The sequence below is a fragment of the Odontesthes bonariensis genome, chromosome 5, assembly GCF_027942865.1.
Source record: "Odontesthes bonariensis isolate fOdoBon6 chromosome 5, fOdoBon6.hap1, whole genome shotgun sequence".
NCBI lineage: Eukaryota > Metazoa > Chordata > Actinopteri > Atheriniformes > Atherinopsidae > Odontesthes > Odontesthes bonariensis.
This window is the reverse complement of record NC_134510.1, coordinates 19942030-19962611: the sequence shown is the minus strand read 5'-3', so window position 1 is coordinate 19962611 and position 20582 is coordinate 19942030. Positions and strand designations below refer to the sequence as shown.

The 20582-nt window shown below is 42.3% G+C and overlaps 2 protein-coding genes across 4 annotated transcripts; both read right to left on the bottom strand.

Annotated features, from left to right (window-relative positions):
- Positions 1-6461: 6461 nt before the first annotated feature.
- Positions 6462-13141, bottom strand: zdhhc18a (zDHHC palmitoyltransferase 18a). Of its 3 annotated transcripts, none has more exons than XM_075465186.1 (10): positions 12509-13141; positions 12195-12355; positions 11797-11946; positions 11380-11517; positions 11254-11305; positions 10573-10675; positions 10362-10474; positions 10101-10206; positions 8938-9008; positions 8116-8204 (listed from the first exon to the last, which is right to left on the bottom strand). In XM_075465186.1, exons 1-9 carry the CDS (start codon positions 12739-12741, stop codon positions 8967-8969), a joined length of 1098 nt encoding a protein of 365 aa, XP_075321301.1. In that variant the 5' UTR covers positions 12742-13141; the 3' UTR covers positions 8116-8204; positions 8938-8966. The 3 variants fall into 3 exon arrangements, with proteins under 3 accessions (XP_075321300.1, XP_075321301.1, XP_075321302.1); XM_075465187.1 differs by lacking the exon at positions 8116-8204 and adding an exon at positions 8212-8758; XM_075465185.1 differs by lacking the exon at positions 8938-9008 and having other exon boundaries at positions 6462-8204.
- A 3193-nt stretch (positions 13142-16334) lies between these two features.
- On the bottom strand, positions 16335-18990 carry pigv (phosphatidylinositol glycan anchor biosynthesis, class V). The gene is made up of 3 exons (XM_075466624.1): positions 18659-18990; positions 17290-18456; positions 16335-17198 (listed from the first exon to the last, which is right to left on the bottom strand). The coding sequence occupies exons 1-3, from the start codon at positions 18725-18727 to the stop codon at positions 16911-16913; spliced, it is 1524 nt and encodes a 507-aa protein (XP_075322739.1). The 5' UTR covers positions 18728-18990; the 3' UTR covers positions 16335-16910.
- Positions 18991-20582: the final 1592 nt, after the last annotated feature.

Genomic DNA, 20582 nt, shown 5'->3' with positions numbered 1-20582 from the left:
TATTTGTCCATTTTTGTGAAATTATGCTGGTGCAAAAGTGAGTACACCCCTATGTTAAACTCCCTGAGAATGGGCCGTGTTGGCCCGAAATGTCATGAAATGAAAAGGCATTAAAAGGGAGGTCATCGTTGTGCGTTTCATCCTTGCCTTACATTGACATTTTACATTTTGAGTCTGCACCAGGCTAAAAGAGACGTGTGTGAGATTTGACTGAAATCCTATGGAGAGTATCATGATCTGCTTCAGTAGTCACAGTACATGTTGACAAGCATGTTTCTTTTGGTGAAATTCAGCTTCCTACTGTTGATGGCATCCATACAGCCCCAAACCATGTCACTCCCACTACTATGCTTGACTTTAAGCATGGGGCACTTTTCTTTGTACAAATCACTTTTTACCACCACACATGCTTGACACCATCGAAAGCAAATTTGTTTATCATTGTCTCATCAGAGACAAACAAACAAAGGATATGGATTGCTGGAACCATGTCCTGTGATCTGATGACACCAACATGAACAAATTTGCTTTAGATGGTGTCAAGCATGTGTGGTGGTAAAAAGTGATTTGTACAAAGAAAAGTGCCCCATGCTTAAAGTCAAGCATAGTAGTGGGAGTGACATGGTTTGGGGCTGTATGGATGCCATCAACAGTAGGAAGCTGAATTTCACCAAAAGAAACATGCTTGTCAACATGTACTGTGACTACTGAAGCAGATCATGATACTCTCCATAGGATTTCAGTCAAATCTCACACACGTCTCTTTTAGCCTGGTGCAGACTCAAAATGTAAAATGTCAATGTAAGGCAAGGATGAAACGCACAACGATGACCTCCCTTTTAATGCCTTTTCATTTCATGACATTTCGGGCCAACACGGCCCATTCTCAGGGAGTTTAACATAGGGGTGTACTCACTTTTGCACCAGCATAATTTCACAAAAATGGACAAATATGTCATTTAAGTTATATTATTGACCTTTCTTTTCTGTTGTAAGCTGAACAGATGTTGTATTAAACTTACTCTATGCACGTTTTGGGAATAACTTGTGTGTGTATTAAAATATTGTTCAAAATGTTACTTTTCAACAGGGGTGTACTCATTTTCACTGTGCACTGTAGGCCTGGTAACAAAACACCCTCGCTTCCTCCTGCACGTCTGGAACTTAAATCAAGTTGGCTCTGAACCCACCCCAACAGACACGTCGTGCAAATGTCCTTTTAAATAGAATTGTTGCTTCTCTTCCCTGCTTTTGTGTTCTAGATGGTTTGTACTATTCTCCACTGATCAAATTCAAACTCAAACTGCGAGGGTAGAAACAAGCTGACAGCTGTTTACAATGTGCAGATACTGCTGAGTCAACATCTCTAACCATAAAAGCGTATAAAATAAACGTGTTCTGTAATTTTCTCAACACTTGTGCCTGGTGTGGACGCTTTATATTAAAAGCTACCAGGGAAAAGGACAGGCTGCCTTCTCTCCTTTGAGAATTTACCAGAAGTGAGGGGGAAGCCCTATTTAGCAACGGGTTCTGATTTCATTCCCAGAAATCCCACTTGTAACCCCCATCCAGTAGCCGATAGAGGGACTATGTTTGAGGGGAAATAAATTTTAAAAGAGTAACCCACTGAAGGGAAATTGTGTGTAGTCACTGGACAGCTTTGGGTTTAGGAGAAGCAGGGCTACGGAGCAGGTCCTGCAGAAAATACATACGTTCAGGTCCAGCGTGACTAGTGTGACTGATACCTCTGAGAACAACAGTTTTATCCAACACATCTGTCAGGTAAAAAGTTCTGCCCACAAGAGCGATCAGCAGAGATCATGTCAGCAGCACCATTCTCAGATCACCATCCAGACCTCTTCCTCCCATCTGGCTCCAGGTTGCAAAGGGCCAGCTGGATGTTTCAAAAGTGTCAAAGCTTTTTACGATCAGAGGGATAAAGCACTAGACAGTGAGATATTCATGAATAGGAAGAAAAACAAAACTTGATTTGTGCGCTATTATTTAAAAGACTCGTGGGGTTTTTGGCTGCAAGATTAACATTTATGAAGTGATGTAACTGGAAGCAGGCAGGAGGCAGTTATGCTGCACACGTGGCCAAAAGCTGCTCTGAGTTTAGTGCAGAAGTAAGAGCAGCGAGCGCAGGGCTCCACGTTTTACATCAACAAAACTCTTCACACCCCACAATCAAAAATACATTTTGTCACCATTAAAATCCATCTGGCCTACTGACCATGGATTTCCTCTCTGTCTCGGTTACGCTTTGCAACCTTTTACCGTTTACATAACTTACATATGTAAACATGATAAGCAAAATGGAGCAAATAAACTGCTGTCTCTCTTTAAAGTTGTACTGGCCTTACCTGCAAGTTGGACATTTCTAGAATATGTCTGGTCATGCCTTTAAGGTGACTCAGCATCCACTATCTGTCTGTCCCACCTCTTTATTGTTGCTGCTGCATAGACCTTGGCCGTCACCAAGAACATCAAGTTCAGGGGCCTTTATGGGTTATTGCACAAGCATCACCTATGCATAAGTAGCTCTAAGACTGTCCTTCTCCACTATGAATGCAGCTCCATTCTTTCATCAAATATCCATTACTGTATGTTCTCAGCATTAAAACAGAAGTACACAGGCAATCATTATTCGACATTATCATGACTAATGTGTTAGCATATAATGGGAGAGCGTGTCCTGGTGCAGTAAAGGTAATGCGCCACATAACGAATTTGCAACAAAAACAATCATGAAGGTGAGTATAAAAGAATGATTAACAGGAGATTTCGTGTTCACTTTTGAAAATTGAGACACGAACAAGTTTTGTATTTTTGTAAGACCGACACACAGCTTCAAAAATCACAAAAGAAATACGGGTTTCTCTGTCCTGACAGGAGATATTATGGCAGCACTAAATTACAGCTCTATAATAAGATTGTAAAAGTGGGGTAATAGTTTGGTAACAAAGACGAAGTAATTAGGTGATATTACGTAATTACCATAGTGATGGCCAGATTATAGGCAAACAATAACAATGAATGCATTGAGGAAATGATATAAAGTTACAGACTGCTCAGGGGCCGATCTTGTACTTTTTGTTTTCTTCCCAATTCTGCACCAGAACAAGTTCTAATGATAGCTTTGCACTTGATGTGGACCCTGTCCTGGAGAGCCGCAGCTGCTGGCCTGTTTGCCAACCGGCCAACTCTTTTTTATTTTTGTTTTCTATCTTTCGCTGCCGCCCTGACCTAACAGGTCGAGGCAGATGGCCGCCTTCCTTGAGTCTGCATCTGTTGTTCATAAAAGGAAGCTTTTTATCTCCACTGTTGCCAAGTGCTTCCTTGAAGGGAATTGTTTTTCTTTTTTCTTTGTTATGTGCCCTAAATTTACTTTCAACCGGGAAATCTTCCGTGTTACGTGTGGATATGAGGATGACTCATCAGTACAGGTTTTAGAAATAAATAAAAAAAACAGGTGTATCTGTTGACAGGTGATCCCTGATATTGAGGAGAAAAAAAAGACTTGGAAGCAACCGAAGCATTTTCCACAGATTGATTGAGACCACATCAAACAGGCTTCATGATAACGGTTGCTGTGATAAGGTCTGATCCTGTGGTATCGTGGTACACTAATCCAACTCCATGGCACATATTCAGGTTTCCATGGCGAGCTCTTTCAATTTAACCACACACAGCCAACGTGTTTCCACTGCAGGGACTGCTTATACGTCACATCTTTTGAGCTTTTTATTAATATAAACTGTTTGCTCCAAAAAAGCCCCCCCCCCAAAAAAATCCAACTTTGAGGTTTAAAACATCAAACAATGAGTTGATTCTCATGATTATTTGTGAGATATGAGGACAAGGATTCATATTATGACACCATGAGACCAAGGATTTTTGCAAGCAAACAACTATAACTGTATCAGTGTCTGCTACTACAAAATGCAATAAATAAAGCATCCTTATCTCACTCACTATTTCAATATGAGATAAGCTGTCCAGTCAGAGCTGTAACTATACACTGTGTGACCCTTCTCTTTTCTTTAAACAAGGCTCTCGGGTGAAGCTGACTCGAGTCGCTATGCTCAAACAGATAGATAATCATGTACACCCATGTCACACCCAGAGAAATTCCTAGAAAAGCAGAGCACAAATGTGCAAACTCAAACCAAAAATAGAAACAGGGAATATAATACAAGGAAATCTTTAAGGCATTTAGTGTCAGAACTTATGTCTAGCATATTGTACACTTTTCTACACAAAAGTATGCAAGGATATCACTCTGCTGTGTTCCAGCTCTACATTCAGGATTCTGTAATTTTAACCGCCATGTCCAAGTCGCCCACAGTATTTCAGTCGTTTTGTGTTTCATTGGAAGCGGCAACAAACTGTGCTCGCTGGCAGCTGTCCTCTCCTGCAGGCTGGTTTGTTCTGCTCAGTACAGGGTTAATTATATCCAGCCTCACTGCCCAGCAGAGAGGCGCACTTTTAGCTCAGCGGTGACGCTGACTGCAGCTCTGACTGTGAGTCACCTGTTTAGTTCACAGAGGTGCTTCGCTTCTGTCCTCCTCAGACCAGCGAGCGATGAGAAAAAGACTTGTGAGAGCGTGACACACGGCTGCACACATGACAGCACCGCCAAACAGGGCTCAGCCAAGAGGAACGAGGCACAATGAGTCACATAATGTATGACAGCCAGAGGTAAATTGGTGGTGGATTACTTCTTTGACGAGCTGGAATTTATTTGTTTTAAAAGAAAGAGTTGGCTTTCCCTGATGTTTGGATCCAGTGCCATGCATTTCTAAGCTAAAGAGAAAGAATACTCGGACTGAAAAGGGAGGTTTTGTGTCTTTATAAATGTCACATATCTGCTGAAAACAATAGATGCAAAGCTTCAAAGCCCAGTCCCAAAATGTGCATTCCACTGGAAGGATTTTTTAAGTCTCTCCTCCCTTAAATAATTACCACCATGATGCAAAAGTAAGCCAAATGCAGGCCCTCAATCTGAAAACCAGCAGATAAACAGGGCTCTGTACCACACCAGCTGGGGTTTAAGATTATGATCATCTGCTGCCAGCAAGTACTGAAGTATTCTTTATGCCAACACTTCTTAATAAACCTTGTACTACACTCTAACAAACTACACAATTAGTTACAATTAGGTACAATTACTGGCTTTGTCGAACACAATTTTCAAATGCATCTTTAGATTTTTTTGTTCATCCTCTTCAAACAATTTTTTAGTCTTCTCTGCAATGAAGGGGCGTGAATGTTATCCAACACAGCTGCTGAAGCGGGGACTCTTTGGCTTTTTCCTTCTATGAGACACTGAGACGAAATTCTGAACATCTGTGTTACGTTTGCTCAAAATATACAAGTTGCCGTACTGATGTGCTTCAGTTTTGTGAAGCCAAATAAGGTTGTGTGAGTACATAGAAAACCCAAAGTGATCTGTTTGGGTTATCTCATTTCAAAGTAAATGTGCTGTTTTGTCTGTACCCTGACATCTTCTATTTGAATCCAGCTTGAGTTTAAGGGCGAATTTGCGTCCTGGGCCATCTTTTTATTTTTAGTATGGCCTGCCTCTCTCTTTTACCGGCCACTCCAAGTAAAAAAAAGGAATTAAGATAATTAAGATTTTTGTAGACGTCACAGCTTTCCTGCTGTCGTAACAGAGAAATCAACTGTCACATGCGAATATCCTCTCAAGATTATATTAAAAACTAAAAAGGTAATTTGTGGAGAACCTTAAAGCAACATTCTTACTTTTTTTTGTACACAGCTGAGAGCAGACAGCCTTGGCTCCCATGGTCCATCCATTTGTATGCACCAGCCTTCTGGCTATTGTTCTACATTTTCCTTTCTCGATTAATTGCAGGCTCCTTCAAAAGCACAACACTGAACATTATATAAACATCTTGTCATGAGCAATGGACAGGAATAATTCATTACTCTCTGAGAGATAGCATTTTGTGGCTTTATACGATTATGCTGAATCAGAGCTGGTGGAAGTGAATCCGAGGAGAGGAGAGGAGAAGCATATTTTATTTCCAGTTATTTATGGTCTTTTAGCATATTACACATAACCCGGTGCATTAGAACCTTGTGGCATATGACCCACTACTGATGTCCGGATCTAACCCAACGGAGTCACCCATGAATTCCTCACTCTTTTAGTGCAGATTCGTGTCAGCTGTCGTCCCCACACATTTTAATCACTGTACGTATTCCTCTCTTAGCACATGTGGTCGACGTGCAGCTCAGTTTCCAACAGGGAGCTGCCAGGAGGAGCAAACCCCGCTTACACCACATAAGAATTTGACATCTGTTTGAGTATGCCAACAGAAAATTAGGTTAAGACGATAAAATCAAGTCTGTATATTTTTTTTTTTCCAGCTCTCAAAAATCTGAAAAAAAAAAAAAATTAGAGAACCTTCAGGGGGAGAAATAATAGTCCAAAGTCCACAAAACTTATATTTATTGACCAAATGTTACAGTTCCACTGCTACACTACAAAATTCAAACAAAGTTTGTTCGTACAAGCACTGCTTGTAATCATCTAGCCAACCTATGAGTCTTGCTGCAGACTAATAAATGAGAGACCCCCCACTGACTACAGCAGAGGGGCTCTGCACAAACTCACAACCTATTTACAGCTTCAAAGTTCAGTTACAAAAAAATAAATAACATAAAAAGGCATTTCTTCTATTGCTCTCCACATGACTAAATATTCACATCCTGCCATCTAGTGGTACAATACTCTCACAAAGAAAAAAATAAATGAAACTGTTCACCATCATGACAGGTTTCATGCTTTAAGATCAGTAAAAGGTCACAAACATGAAAGAGGCCGCAGCGACATGCCGGAGAACCTCTTCACATTGAGCCTAATGTGCCTTTTTGACAAAGAAAAAGCAGAAACTAAGAAGGATCCCAGCAGTTTATAGAAAAAGTAAACAGTGCGCCACTGATGAATACTGCTAACCAAGTCCTGAAAAAAATTAATTAGCAGCAATTGTGACTTCAGTATTTTTGTTTTTGAGGTCCAAGATATTGGAGGAGGAGTAAAGGAGTTCATTATGAAACACGGAGATGCTCTTTTCTGAAATGCTACACGTTTCACTTGGTCACACATGGAAAAATTTGAACAAACTCGTTCCATTTTAAAATCTCCCTTCCCAAAAAGCTTCCTAACGTAATACTTCATAAAAAAAAAAAAAAAAAAAAAGAGATGACATTCACTTTTCTAAGACCTGACATGCAGAAGTGGTTACAAAAATCCAGCCGCACAAACCTTCACAGAAGAACTGAAATGAAAAATTGAGCTGCACATTACGCTCCCCTTCAGATAACCAATTCCTCTCCAGACTGTTAAATCACACCCACCTAATGACACTTAGATGATGCTGATGGTGAGAAGTGAAATGACAGGGCATTAGGCCAACTCTTGAGTTGATAAACTTAAAATGGCTTACTATCCAGAGAATGCCCATTCGGTAAAAATCCAACTTTTGTCTCCGCACTTTGTGCATTTACACTCATAAACTCAGCATTCCCCAATTTAAACATTTGCTTGCATAAGATATTAGCAGGAACTTAAACACTGAGGTTCTGCAGAAGGTGTGGAGGCTTAATTAGTGTCTCAAAGAAAGGTGTTGAAAAAAAATCTTTGTGCTTCCAAGTGTTACTAAGATTCCCCTTCATTCAATAGTATACTGGTGATAAAACTGAATCAACTCTTACAATGACATCTTGAGAGACCACATTTCAACATGCATCGTGACCACCACAAGGAAGAGGTTTCTGTGTAGCCACAACCACCGCGTGCAGCCGGAGCAGTCCACACCGACTCCCACTCATATGGTCACCGGGAGCGCTCACTGCAAAGGGATAAAACCAAGGTCAGGCGCACTGCCCAGAATCAGGGCGGTGCGGCTGAGCGATGGTGACGGAGAAGCCAGGCGGAAGGCTGGATTGATCGAGTGCAGCGAGTCCTTGTTGTCGCTTCTGCTGAATGTGGGACAAGGAGCAGCTAAAGGCTGTCGTGAGCAGCCAGCGGAGGGTGAAGGCTCTGGGGTTGGTGCTGCGGCGCTGGGAACCTCCTGGTTCAGTGGGATGGTCTTTGGGGTCCCTGGAGGGCACAAGCAGTGAAAGTCGGAGGAGTGGACCATCCTCTCCAATATGTCCTTTGTGCTCTGAGTGCACTGCGTGAAGAGGAGGAAGCAGGGAAAAGAAGAGGAAAAGAGAAGAAAACTGAGCGCACTGCTTTATGAGAAGATGAAGCAGCGATTACAACATGTAAGACAGGGCAAGCGTGCATCAAATATTCTGCAATGTGATTCAGAGGATTAGTTTGGAACTCATAATCGCAGTAAAAGCAATGAGAGCCCTGACGACAGCACCGTCAACAGATTCAAATGGAGAAGCATAGAGGAGGTGAGTTAAGACGCAGACAGTGAGATAAGGCAAACATATTGAACATGGGTACAGAGAGAGTTAGATGAGTTGACAAGCTGCTTCATCCTGGGTTTCTGACTCAAAGAGTAGACTTGTATTGGTTTGTGTCACCATGCATGCACAACAACACCCAACTGTAATGAGAGCAAATCCAACAAGATCATCAGCCCTTCAACACCAAGCTTCATCCAGCGCTGAGTGAGCGAACACATGTTAATGGGTAGTAGAATGATGATCATGAAGCATGCACAGTCACATGTAAACAGTGATCCACACCCTCGCCACAAACCAATCACAAGATCTAAAAACAAAACCAAAAAAAAGGAAAAAAGCCAATTTTGGGTGGATGCAAAAAGGAAAACGTAAACGTCAGGTTAACAGCGAATGCAAAAACAACCTCAAATATAACACTACAGAAGATTCAGTGAATGGCGAGTGAAGAGATGATGTGATTGGTTTAATGTTCGGCCCTACTCTTACCATCAACTGTCTACATGCAGCAGTGCCCTTCAGGCTGTGCAGGACAATGAAAAATCCTGACAGTTCTCCTCCTAGCAGAGGGGAATGGATACAGCACAACACTGAGTGTCAGATCTCTCGTGTAGCTTTTAAGATACACCCGTACGTAAGGTTCATGATGCATAAGTCATTCTGTTCGTTAACACATTCCTGAAGAAAGAATAAAAAATTAAATTAAAATAAAAAAAAAAGCAAAACACAGATCACAACTTCTTCCAAACATTTTCCAAAAAAAAAAAACTCAACTCAAAACAGACCAAATCCTTCAAAATACAAAAATAATGTTTATTCAACAAATAAAAGAAAACCTGCGTATGCATGTAAAAATAAAAATGTGTTATAAAGCAACATACATTGCAAATAACAGACTTTTGATATGTTGACATCATTAAGACAAACATATTCGAGGCGTGTGATAAATGTTTCTCGATACAGTGCCGATGACCCAGCGGGTTTCCACCTGCACGTGCTGACAAAACACAGCATTTAAACACTAGTTTGTTTGCATAAACCTTCACTACAACATAGAAGCCGACTCAGCAGTTCGGTAACAAGGAGCATGACACAGCAAAGCATTGAATTCCTGAAGTCTGAGCCAACAAATAACACAATAAGAACAAAAAGTGCCACGATTCAGGGGTGTACCTGATAAAAATAAGACCACTACACATCTGCAGCTGTCTGACGTCCTGTCAGCCACCAAGTCACTCAACACTGACCGTAACATATTGTTACATGTCTGGCAGAAAAATCTCACAGAATTTCTCTATATTTCCATCTCTAATGAGCTTGTTTAATCAGTTCTGCTGTGACTACTTTGCTTTGTATTGTGCAAGTTCTGAGCTGCTTACACTAGCCTACTGAAGTTGATGATAAAGCACTCAGAAATGGTGAAATAATTACACGCCCCCCTTTCCCCCTTTTTTTTTTTTTTACTTTCAGTGATAATACATAGACACATTGGGAAGACATTAATGGCATTTCAGGTAGCCAACTACTTAGAGAGGCTGAAGTTGGAGGTCTGGAGGATGTAGGAGGACACAGCGGGTGGGTAGGGCTAAAAATTGCACTTGAGCTACGGGGCAGTCGGGACTCGGAAGGGACCACAAGCTGTTTCATCCTACCATGTTTACGTCGTTCTTGGCTGTGAAGGAAGGCAGTTCTACCTCCGAGGCAGAAGCAGCAGGGACCGCTTCATTGGGAGGAAGGAAACCTCTTCTGTCAATCAGACTAAAGAACAGAACAGAGGATTCTGTTACAAAGCACAAAAATTTGGACCACAAGCAAAGTTCATGCAGCATGTTAGCTGGTAATGAACAGTAGGGGGGGGTATCATAGGAATAAAAATGTGCGAGATCATGAAGGCTCCTGACATTGTTACTTACCTCGGGGGCATGGGGCCACATAACGTCACACAGCAGTTGGTTATAATGTTGCTGTAACTGTACGGGTTCCCAGACTCCTCTGCACCCCTTTTACTTGACCAAGACCCTTTAATCTGTTAATGGACATGGAAAAGTTGATGGCTTTCAAAGCATTTTAAACCGAGCATCAATCACAAATTCAGTTTTGTCATTGTGTAACATCTTTACTTACATCTTCATTTGTGGTGAGATTGGAGGCCACTAAGTATGTATGGAAGCCCGAGAGGCCCAGAATAGACCAAATGGAGAAGAAACAAATCACCAACTCCACCACAGTGCACAAGGATGAGTCAAGGCCAAAGGTCACTGAGGATATGAGGCAGTCAGAGCTACAAAAGCAACTTAAATTGAACTTGTTGTCCTCCCGTCGTGACAAATAAATTCTTGAGGCAATCGTTTTCTCAGAATTCATGACCAATAAAGTCAAGTATGATTCATGAATTGACTCGCACTGGAAACCCAATGCCACAAGTTGCTGAAGGTACATCACCCGAAGAAACATTTCATAAATAAAAAGACCTAATAAATGCCTCTAAATTCAGAAATACACCCACACCGACACTAAGAAACTGATAACAATGTCTTGCATGTCATACACACCATGAGGAAGTTAACGCACAACCTCTTTGTGGATAACAAAATGTAGTACTACATTTCTTTATCCGTCTAGGCACTGACATCGCCTTCCGAGTTCCCAAGGCAGCACACTTGCTACTGGAAAGCCATCTGCCTAAAAGCACTGCTTTGTATGATGCCAACTGTCTGATCCGATCAAATGAGCTGTAGGAAACGCCTCAGCCACACTACAAGTTCTGCCATTTCTTAGCATAAAAACCAGCTCGTCAAAGGATATCTCGCAGGGCTCTCCTGAATGGCTTGAACAAGGCTTTTGCCTGCTTGAGAACCTGGAAGAGAAAAGATGAATCAGGAAACAGTCCTCTTAAAACAGTCATTCCTTTCCATCCTCTCGCATACTTACGCAAGGTGATGTGTGTGACGACGCAGCCAAATATGAAAGACGTCAGAAAAGACAGAGAGATGATGAAGCTGTAGAAGAAGCGGTAATTGCGCTTTCCAACACAGTTCCCCACCCATGGGCAGTGGTGATCAAATCGTTCTGATGGGAGGGGGGAAGAAAAAAAAAAAAAGCACATGGCAGGGGTTAGAAACATGGGATTAGCAGTTCTGGTGTTGACATGAGCTGAAGATGGAATATTCCAGGTCACATAACACAGTTTGATTAAATCAGACAGCAGCCAATCAATCCTTACATTCCCAATCAAGAAAATGGGAATCAACAATTAAAAGCATAAGGAAAACTTCACGGAGGGGGAAACAAAACACCCTCCTGTCAAACAGCATCATGATATACTCTCTGCAGCTGCAACAACCTTACCAACACAGTTGTCACACAGACTGCAGTGGGAGGTCCGAGGAGGGCGGAACATCTTACAAGTAAAGCAGTACTTGAGCTTTACCACCTGCTGGTTGATGAGGATCTCCCTGGTGCGCGGAGGGGGGCGATATGTTGATGATCCTGAGGTATCTTAAAATAGACCAGGGGTAGTCACTCACTGACACGTCCACATTTCATCAAAGCATTTGACCTAAGAAGCCAACACGTGATACCGTAACATCTCTATAAACAAATACGTTTGGGGTACGTCTAGTGTTGCTGCTCCTCAGACATGACAGAGTAATCTGCTTAGGTGCGGGTCTGCAGTTCAACAACAAACAAGTCTTCCATATGGCAAAGCTCTTATATCCATCTGTCCCACAGCAGGGATGCCTTACCTATCTGCCTCTCTATGTCTGCAGCTTCATCTGGGGTAGCCCTGGGTAAAATGCCTGGGTCTGTAAAGCTGGTTCTCATCAGGGACATGACCACAAACACAAAAAGCACCCCACCTATCACAGGTATGAAGACGGTCAGGTGCTCCACTAGGAACGGGCAACTGCGGAAGAGAAACCATCGTTAATCAACACATATATGATACAAAACCCTGCAAAAAGAAGACTTCTACAACTTCCACATGCACGCCAGCATACCCCTCTCATGTTTCAGTCAGGACCTGTGAAACAGGCGTACACGGGAACAAGTTACTCACTCAAATGCAAAGAAAAGGCCACAGGTGACAACAATAAGGCCCAGTGTCAGAGGAAGGATGCCGCTCTGTCTGGCTAGGATGAGCCGTCCATCGCAGAAAAACCTGTTCTTCCCTGGGAACACTTCCCATTTTCTCTGCGAACACTGCGCCTTCCTCTCGGTGTGGTTCTGCACCGACAGCGGCTGCACCGATAGCGCCCGCGGGTCGATCTGCTGGTACTCGCAGTTCTTCATCGTGTAAACGGCGTCGACGCAGTTCGGAGGCAGGCAAAGGCACCGACTAAACTGTCTCTATACCCCGAACTCTAGAGAGACGATTCTCTCAAAATTCAGAGTGGACATCTGTATTTCTACTAGTTCTGCTAGCGTTCAGTCGCCCAAACTGAAGCTAACCCCAGCTAGCTAATGTACCAACAAAGGCATTCTTCTCCGTAGGTCACTTGTACGAGTTGTATCCATTCACGAGTAGATTCCGAGTTAACTAGCATTTTTGGTAGGTAAACTAAACCCGTACAGACATATCGATACCCATTTGGATAAATAAAGTCGACTTTTATAAATGATTCAACACAAACTAGCAGGCAGTTGCTCCGGCTTATTGCAGCAATTCACTAATTCACGTTCCCCTTTTCTGTTCCTGTCAGCCGATGTACGTCACGGCGTGACGGTGATGAAGTCACGCAGGTTCCGCTAATTTGTAAAGTTACAATCACATGCACGCAGATGATTTGTAAATCAGGGGTTTGCTTGTGAGCCGGGATAATCTGGACAGGAGCTGCTTGTTCCACTGTGCATATGAAACCTACAACAATTATTTGTTAAAGCAAATATTCAGGGTTGGGTCAGATTATTTCTACTATCTAAAAATATGTTTTTTCATTATTATTACTACATTACAGAAATAAATATGTCTTATCTGAATATAGTTGGATTATTTTCAACTCAAACAATGAAAATACTGCACATTATTTCAAAGATAGGCACAGCTACCAAATTTCAAGTTAGAAGTTCTCTTCAAGCACATCCCCTTTTCACTGCAAATAAGATGCATTTTTCATATTCAGGTTTTAGACTCGGTCATATCAATTTAACAGTGAGTATTCAACAACCCAAATGTTTTTTTCTTCGTTGGTGCTGTAAATTGAGGACTTTTCTCTGGTGACCGAAGAGGAGCTTTCCTAAAATGTCCATGCACTATTTTAACTGGAAATAAAAAGGAATTAAAAACTCCATTATTTATAAATATTCATAAAAAAATAAAAAATAAAAAACAGACATTAGTTTTAGCAAAATTGCTAACCTGAGAGGGGAATTTTACTTGCTGAAAAGTTGAGTGTATTTGGCATTCAGAATGAGTCAAATCAAATTATTCTTCCTAATTATCATCCTATGCATTCCAATGATTGTTACAAAACAAAAAGGTTCCGTAATAAACTTCTTCTTACTGTTTTGTTTCTTTCGAAGTAACATTCGATTCTTTGGTCCCTCTCTTTTCCTTTGGGAGGTTCTGCGGAGCTTGATCCTCTGTCCTAGGCATATTTGGATTTGCATTACAGACTTTTCAGACAATTCAGTTTCTCAAGACCTATATGTCTGAGAACAGGTGTTTAAGCTCATTATTCATTATCATTATTCAGTGACGTGCAAATAAACTATATCATGTTTCAGAGATGAGAAAGAGACTAACTTCAGACCCTCTTTTTCAATGCCAAATCCTTTCAACTGTCAAGCACTTTGCATAGATGCTTGTTGTTGTAGTTATATTGGGTGAGCTGAATGAGAATTGGAAGGCGAATTATTTTTTTCTAAAAGTCGTAATAAAATGTTAATTTACTACTCACTAGAGATGAAACATATTACCTACAGATAGTCTAAGACGTATCTGTGATTTGTCACCGTGTGATCACTGCAAAGAGCTTAAGCTCTGCAAAACCACACCACCGAAACTTAACCAGCACTTTCGCTTCCATGTTTTGTTCATGACACCTGGAAGCTTTCTCACTGTAGTAAATGGAGCCGCTGTTATGCTATTTTTCTTTGAACTAGTAATAAATCTCTCTGAACATTGCCACGTGAGCTGCTGAGAAAAAGCAGAAAAAGCCTTGGAGGCTGTGATGCACTTAACAGCATATCGAACACTCCTCGTCCTTGTGATGAATAACAGATGACAAACTAAGTGTTTCAGATGTATTATGGAATTCAAGGTCGACGACTGGTCTGCGTGACAGCTGTTCTTCACACTTGTCATCATTAGAAAATGCAGGCTCCTTCATACACCAGAAAGGGGCATATGTGTTCAAGTGTTTAATCACATTTATTAGTTTATTCAGTGCCTTCCATGGAATGACAAATCATAGAAACCGTTCAGTCTTTTCACTTTTTATCTTTTGGCCATACACAATTAGGGATGCAGCGATTCCACTTTTTTTCAAACCGATACGAAACCGATGCTTGGATCTGAGTACTTGCCGATACTTCTACCACAAAAAAATGCAATGAATTGGAAGACAGGTTTCGGTCTCACTAGCCTAACCACACTGTTCCTGATTAGCTCGACATCTCCCCGGGCCACCAATCTAAAAAAATACAACAAAAATGATAAGCCACCCTCTGATCGCAGTCTTCATGCAATAAATTGGTATTGGTTCATGGAATCGGTTAACTGTAACGAGTACGAGTATGTTAGAACAGTATCGGCCCGATACCAGTATCGGTATCAGTGCATCCCTATTCACAATTGTTAGAAGGCATTCACAATCATAAAAGAAGAGGTGAAAAAGACTAATGTCTGCAAGTACTTCTACAGATAAGTGACAGCCTTTTTTGATCTTCTTACTTATTAAGGCAGAGCTATAAGGGAAAGAAGTGCAAGAATAGCCTATCTAAGGTAAAACACGATGGAGGTGCTATCATGCTGTCAGTCTGCTCAGATGACATTGAAAATGTCTGAGGTTTAGGTCTTTAGTCTTTCAGCAGTACGGTGACCTAAAACACACCAAACAGCACACGAGTGGCTTAAAAAGGAAACACCGAACAGACAAAACAGACTCTTTTCAGCTGGCTAGCGATGAGCACCGACTTAAATCCCAACAAGAGGTCTTTGGAGAGCTGAAATGTGCTGAATGGACTGAAACTTTAAGAGCTTGAACATGTTGCAGTGGAAGAGGGACAGAAACTACCAGCAGAGTAGTATGGGTTCAAGATTTAAAGATGCATTTGAAGACAAAAAAACTAACCATATCTTAGCTGAAGCTGCCAGTAATTTAATCATTTGTGTAATATTTCACCATTGTATTAGTTTTTTTTTGTAATGTTACTGTAGAACAGTAACCTTTGCAACTTTATCAAAAATACAGATTCATTTGCAAGATTTTTTTATAAAGAATTACGCACCTAAAGTTCTGACTTACAAAGATATTTATAAGTATATTGCTCAACTTTGAGCAGAACTGTGATTACAATCGTTTACCTGCGAAACCCTTTGAGCAGCGACCGATCCAGGATGCCTGAAAAAAAGATTCAGGTATAAGAGGCGGCGCTGCCGCAGGTCGTTTCATGAGTGACCTCTACTGGTTTTAAAAGAGGTCCCTCCACATGTTACATATGTAATATACTACTCAACAGGTAGTTTACACCGTAGTAAAAGATGTGCTTCGCAGATGAAGTCGACAACAGGACGATAAATGTTTAGAGCACACTGCAACTGCACGTTCTGAGCTTTTTTCAAAATGTTGTACTTGACAGCACAGACTTATAACACAATGTAGAATATTTACATCAGTGCATTGAGCAACATTTACTCTCAGATGAAAATCAAAGCCGAGGAATTAAAATTGAGTCTTTTATTTATTTATTCTTTTTTTTTTTTCCCATTCTCATTTTATAAGTCCCAAACTACAACTTGGAATAATTATCTTAAACGTGCAGTGGATTAGACTCTAAATAAAAGGATTTTTTGTTTTTTTCACTTCACAGCCATGCAACCACATTTGAGCTTTACTCGAACAACTACAAACACGAAGATGTGCAAATTAAACTTATCTTAAATCAGCGTCAAAAAAAATATTTTCTTGTTACAATAAGCTGTGCAGGACTGGGCCGGCGCCACAGGAACATGGGGAGCAGCATTTTTTGTTTTTGTACAACTGAGCTCCTCTTTTCTTTTTTTCTTTTGTTTTAAATAAATGAGACGCTGATAATAGGTTTTGCTGACATTTGCAATTACTTTCATGGACACTAAATCTGAATGTTATACCACTAAATGATGACTGGAAAAGAAAATGTTTCTGTTGATGAGGTGCTACAAGGACACGTCTGACTTTGCTATCTATAATTCGACAAAAAAGGCGTTTGCAGCCCAGTCCGACGCAGATGTGCTGCCTTTAAACCTTAAAAGTCTTTATTCAAGTCCATGGCAAGAAGTTGCAATGCAGTGCAAGGCCCAGTACCCAGTATGAGAGGAAGTATCCCAGTATGCTCTGTGTGGTGGGAGAACAGGATTTAAAGTGTGGCAGCAGTGCAATGACGGGGTTTCGAGGAGTGTGCGTGCAGCCGTTTCTAGAGTGGGTGTGCAGCTGCACGTTAGGGTTTGACGTTTTCCTTCGGTGAAGAAGAGGCTCGTTGAGGAGGAGCAGGTGAGCGCTTATCCAGAAGGGAACAGGAGAGGAGGAGGCCATGAATCTGGTCAGAACCTGGAAGTGAAGATAAAAACGGGCAGCGTAAATATCCCTTACACAAAGCTCGACTTGGACGGTCCACAAGAAATTGATTTGATTTTCTTACCTGCACGTGCATGCAGAGCGTTCCAAACACCAAGAGTACAGCCGAATGTACAACGTACACAAACACTCTGGGGTTGAAGAAGCCTGGCGCTGGTTTGTCAAGTCCTTTGTTTGCACCGGACTCCCAAAGTCCAAGCCTCATACAAAGTTCAGGATTAGTTTGAAAATATGCATAAGCAGCCATTATGCCGAGTGTAGCCATGGGCAGAGCCAGAATAAAGTTTGGTATCTGCTTCAGCTCGAAGTAACGGAGGAAGCCCACATCCCAATATACATCCTGGATGTGGGAATAAAGCAGGGGGAGGGGTCTCATACACCAGAGGGGCGGCGGACCGTTTTCATCTGGAACCCGATAGCCCTTCCTCTCAGCCAACGCCAGAAGAGCCGGGTGGATCTGTTCCAGGGAGGTGGAAGGGGTGCAAAACGTCCTATAGCCATAGTACTGGAATGCGCAGAAAGGAAGGGCGATAATTGCAGTCCCGAACAGGGAGGTGAGCAGGAGGGAGATGACGACCCAGAGGTAGTGCAGGACTTTACTGTGGCCTCTTGTGGTTGTACGATATACACGAATCTGGGTAATGGCGTGCAGTGATGGGAGATACAGCAGAAACCCTATGTTCACAAGTCCATTTGAGCGAGCTGCAGTGGCTATGCTGAGGGCCAGGCAGGCTCTGAGGGTGAACCCTTTCTCCAGGAGGAAAAGTCCACCAAAAGTGAGCGCAGCAAACAGGCTCTCGGAGTACCCAGCAGTCATGAAAACATTGGCAGGCGTGATGCAGTACAGCAGGCTGGCGAGAAGAGCAAGACGTCTGTCCTGCAGAACTGCTCTGCTGAGAGCATGCAGGGCGACCACACTCAGCAGGAAGAGGGCACTGTTCCCCAGCGCCACAGCCACCAGCAAACGCCCCCGCACACTCAGCCAGCTGCTGAGGGGCCACAGCAGCGTCTCTGCCAGGCCTCGGAGGATCACGGGGAACAGGGGGAAAAATGCAAAGTTGTGCTCATAGAGGTATCCTCGCTCTGCGATGAAGAGGAAATGTTCAGCATCCCAGTGTGAGAGGCCACCAAACAACCACTCCACCACAGAGTCCAAATACAGGGGCTCCTCTGTCCGAGGGGGACTGAATGCATCAGCTTCGTGATCAGGAATGGCAGCATTCAAGACAGCCTGAAAAGAAATGCTTCACATTATAGCTATAAACACATAACGACTTTGATGGTACAGGAAGAGTAATGCGGACTGTTGTACTTTTACACTGCGCAGAGGCACGTTACGGGAAAACGGGGCTGGTACAAACATAATAAACACAAAACACGAAAACAATGCCGATCAACGAAGTGGACAAAATTACAACAGCCTTTAAACTTACCTGCAAAAACAGGGAGAGACCCCTGGTTACCATGGCAAACTCCAGAACTGCTTTCACATCCATGGTCATTGATGAGACGGACAAAATGTGGAAAAGCCGGTTATGACAGCCATGAGCACTGCGGCTGCTACGAGGCACTCAATACTGGATTGGACATGTTTTCCATAAAACATAACTAGCTAGAAGGGGGGAAATTATCTAGAAATTAGCTTTAAAACGTTTTAATAGTTTATCCAATACAGAGATGGTAAATAAAAACAAAATTCCACCATAAGGGGAATTCTTCTTCGAGCAGCATTTATTTGTCGCTTAGCTACAAGCTTTGTCCTCACATCCTCATCCTGAAGCAGGAAACTTCCTTTCAAACAGCTCTTTTACTTCCGGTGCGGAAACCTAGAATCAAAACAAAAGCTTTGGCGCCTTCTTCGTAACGATACAATAAATGTTTATCTTTATTTTGTTCCTTTAACATATTATTAATCATTTATTGACCATGATATCTTTAGCGTTCGCTGGCGTGGAGACTATTATTTAGCGACAATTGTTGTTATGAAATTTTCATATACTGAAGTTTCTTTCCAGTAGGAGACGCTGCATAACGTCTTGTGACTGATGCTAATCCGCATACACTATGTTGCCCAAAGTATTCACTCATCCATCCAGATCATTAAATTCAGGTGTTTCAATCACTTCCATGGCCACAGGTTTATAAATTCAAGCAACTGGACATGCAGACTGCTTCTTCAAACATTTGAGAAAGAATGGCTCGCTTTCAGGAGTTCAGTGAACTCCAGCGTGGTACCGTGATAGGATGCCACCTCTGCAACAAGGACAGTCGGGAAATTTCCTCGCTACTAAATATTCCACAGTCAACTGTCGGTGGTATTATAACAAAGTAAAATACATTGTGAACGACAGCAACTCAGCCACGTGGTAGGCCACGTAAAATGACAGAGCAGGTTTAGCAGATGCTGAGGCGCACAGTGCGCAGAGGTCGCCAACTTTCTGCAGACTTTAGCGCGGACCTCCAAACGTCAAGTGACCTTCAGATTAGCTCAAGAACAGCGCGTACAGAGCTTCATGGAATGGGTTTCCATGGCCGAGCAGCTGCATCCAAGCCATACATCACCAAGTGCAATGCAAAGGGTCGGATGCAGTGGTGTAAAGCACGCCGCCGCTGGACTCCAGAGCGGTGGAGACGCGTTCTCTGGAGTGACAAATCACGCTGCTCCATCTGTTAATCTGATGGATGAGTCTGGGTTTGGCGGCTGCCAGGAGAACGTTACCTGTCTGACTGCATTGTGGCAAGTGTAAAGTTTGGTGGAGGGGGGATTATGGTGTGGGGTTGTTTTTCAGGAGCTGGGCTTAGCCCCTTAGTTCCAGTGAAAGGAACTCCCAATACTTCAGCATATAGATTTTGGACAATTTCATGCTCCCAACTTTGTGGAAACAGTTAAGGGGATGGCCCCTTCCTGTTCCAACATGACTGCTGCACCAGTGCACAAAGCAAGGTCCATAAAGACATGGATGAGCGAGCTTGGTGTGGAAGGACTTGACTGGCCTGCACAGATTCCTGACCTCAACCCGATAGAACAGCTTTGGGATGAATTAGAGCAGAGACTGCGAGCCAGGCCTTCTGGTCCAACATAAGTGTCTGCGCTTCTGGAAGACTGGTCAAATATTCCCATAAACACACTCCTAAACCTTGTGGAAAGTTTGCCCAGAACAGTTGAAGCAGTTATAGCTGCAAAAGGTGGGCCAGCATCATATTAAACCTATATGGATTAAGAATGGGATGTCACTTAAGTTCATATACGTGTAAAGACAGATGAGCGTATACTTTTGGCAATACAGTGCATCTTTGGAAACACCATTAAAATGTTCAAGTTTTACAAGATAGACAATGCAAAGAGATGTACTGCCT

Bases quoted from the DNA above. Each gene is read 5' to 3' on its own strand.
- pigv (XM_075466624.1), bottom strand. From the start codon at position 18,727: ATGACCATGGATGTGAAAGCAGTTCTGGAGTTTGCCATGGTAACCAGG. The intron at 18,457-18,658 runs GTAAGTTTAAAG...ATTTCTTTTCAG, and splicing joins GTCTCTCCCTGTTTTTGCAG to GCTGTCTTGAATGCTGCCAT. The intron at 17,199-17,289 runs GTAAGAAAATCA...CTTCACTTCCAG, and splicing joins CGCTCTGCATGCACGTGCAG to GTTCTGACCAGATTCATGGC.
- zdhhc18a (XM_075465185.1), bottom strand. From the start codon at position 12,741: ATGAAGAACTGCGAGTACCAGCAGATCGACCCGCGGGCGCTATCGGTG. The intron at 11,306-11,379 runs GTAAGTATGCGA...TTTCTCTTCCAG, and splicing joins CGTCACACACATCACCTTGC to GTTCTCAAGCAGGCAAAAGC. The intron at 10,475-10,572 runs GTAAGTAAAGAT...GTCCATTAACAG, and splicing joins ATCTCACCACAAATGAAGAT to ATTAAAGGGTCTTGGTCAAG.